This window comes from Vigna umbellata, chromosome 6, assembly GCF_029865625.1.
Source record: "Vigna umbellata cultivar VRB3 chromosome 6, Vumbellata_1.0, whole genome shotgun sequence".
Classification (NCBI taxonomy): Eukaryota; Viridiplantae; Streptophyta; class Magnoliopsida; order Fabales; family Fabaceae; genus Vigna; species Vigna umbellata.
Genome location: NC_142170.1, coordinates 23,785,018 through 23,786,525, shown reverse-complemented (window position 1 = coordinate 23,786,525; position 1,508 = coordinate 23,785,018). Strand labels below are relative to the sequence as shown.

The 1,508-nt window shown below is 33.7% G+C and overlaps 1 protein-coding gene across 1 annotated transcript; it reads right to left on the bottom strand.

Annotated features, from left to right (window-relative positions):
* Positions 1-903: 903 nt before the first annotated feature.
* LOC148197021 (CLAVATA3/ESR (CLE)-related protein 13-like) lies at positions 904-1,185 on the bottom strand. The gene has a single exon (XM_088093577.1). It carries the CDS (start codon positions 1,183-1,185, stop codon positions 904-906), a length of 282 nt encoding a protein of 93 aa, XP_087949703.1.
* Positions 1,186-1,508: the final 323 nt, after the last annotated feature.

The following is a 1,508-nucleotide window of genomic DNA, read 5'->3' as shown; positions in this document are numbered from 1 at the left end:
CTTTATTCTCCTTTTGGCATATACACATAAATAAATATCCGTAGTACTTCCAATTAAGAAGTTCCATGACTAAAACTACTTTCCGTAGAAATAATTTTGCCTTTACAACAAATAAACAGAAAAGAGTTTGAAAAAGTACAATATTTTTTTTTATGTAAAAAAGTATATAAATCTTAAGATGAGGTTGAATTGTGTATTTTATTTTCCGATTAACGTTAAAGCCAATATAATTTTTTGTGATTTTTCTGGATAATATGTGGAAGTTTATATTCAACATCTAAAGTATTATATGCGTAATTAAAAAACTAATAGCAAATATTAAATGTAAATTATTTAGTATGTGATTTTTCACGGAAGTTAAGTTTTTGGCGTAGTTGATCCATGACAAACACGTAAAGAAAATTTGATATATGATTAAAATTATATTAAAAAAAAGTAAAAAACAAAAAACCCTGGTTCCTCTTCATTGATCTTCCAAAACAACTCCTATAAAAACAAGATTACAGAAACTAAAAGAAACAGATAAAAGTTAAACACAAAGACAAGACAGAAACATATCCACCCACATCACCCACATATGCTCCAAAACATGTATAATTTTCCAACCATGTAGGGAATTATTTGAAAGAGTAATGCTATTTCCACACCAATTTCTACCACAGAGAGAAACTAAGGGAAGAAGAAGAAGAAGAAAATGGTGCAGAAACTGTGAGTAGAAATAGCATTATTCTATTTGAGAATACTACAAAGTTACAACACAGCTTGGGAAAGAAAGAAGGTACCACAGGATGCACCTCATATAGTTAAGCTCACACCATGCAGCTTAAAGTTCTATACCTATAAAACCAAACAAGGCATGCATGCATGCGTGTAGCCACGTTGATCCTCAAACAAATGAAAACCCTAAGACCTACGTGGTGGTTGTTTTCCATTGTGCTGAGGATCTGGTCCTCCTGGTGCAAGTCTATCTCCAGGAGCAAGTGGAAGATCACCATCTTCATCATGTGGACGTTTTGCTAGGTCAATACCTGATTTGTGGAGAAACCTATGGATCTCGAGAGCTTTATGGTGGGAGAATGATGGCACGTGCCTTTGGAGAGTGGCACGTGCCTGCGAAGTGATGAAGAATGAAGAGAAGATGATTAGGGCAAGCATGGAAAGTTGGGTTGCTCTTGTATTTGCCATGGTGATGTCGATGTTGGAATGGAAGAAGGTGGTATAAAGTGAGGAGGATTTTATAAGCTTCAGATGGCTAATGGAATGATCGAGAAGTTGGGGTAGTTTCCAAGGTTACTATGAGTTTATATTTATATGTATATGTGGTTAGGTTAGCAAACCCATCACTACACAAGTGAGTGTTAACACTAGCTTTATTTCAAAAAGTTACTAGTTATTTACTGTGCTTAACCAACTTATCCGGAAGTACTTTTAAAAGATTAAAAGTAAAAATTAATTTGTAAAATTATTTGTTTTTATCTTGTGCATATATATAGTTCTAATTTCGGAAG

Excerpts from the sequence above, each read along its gene's own strand:
- LOC148197021 (XM_088093577.1), bottom strand. The coding sequence starts at position 1,185 with ATGGCAAATACAAGAGCAACCCAACTTTCCATGCTTGCCCTAATCATC.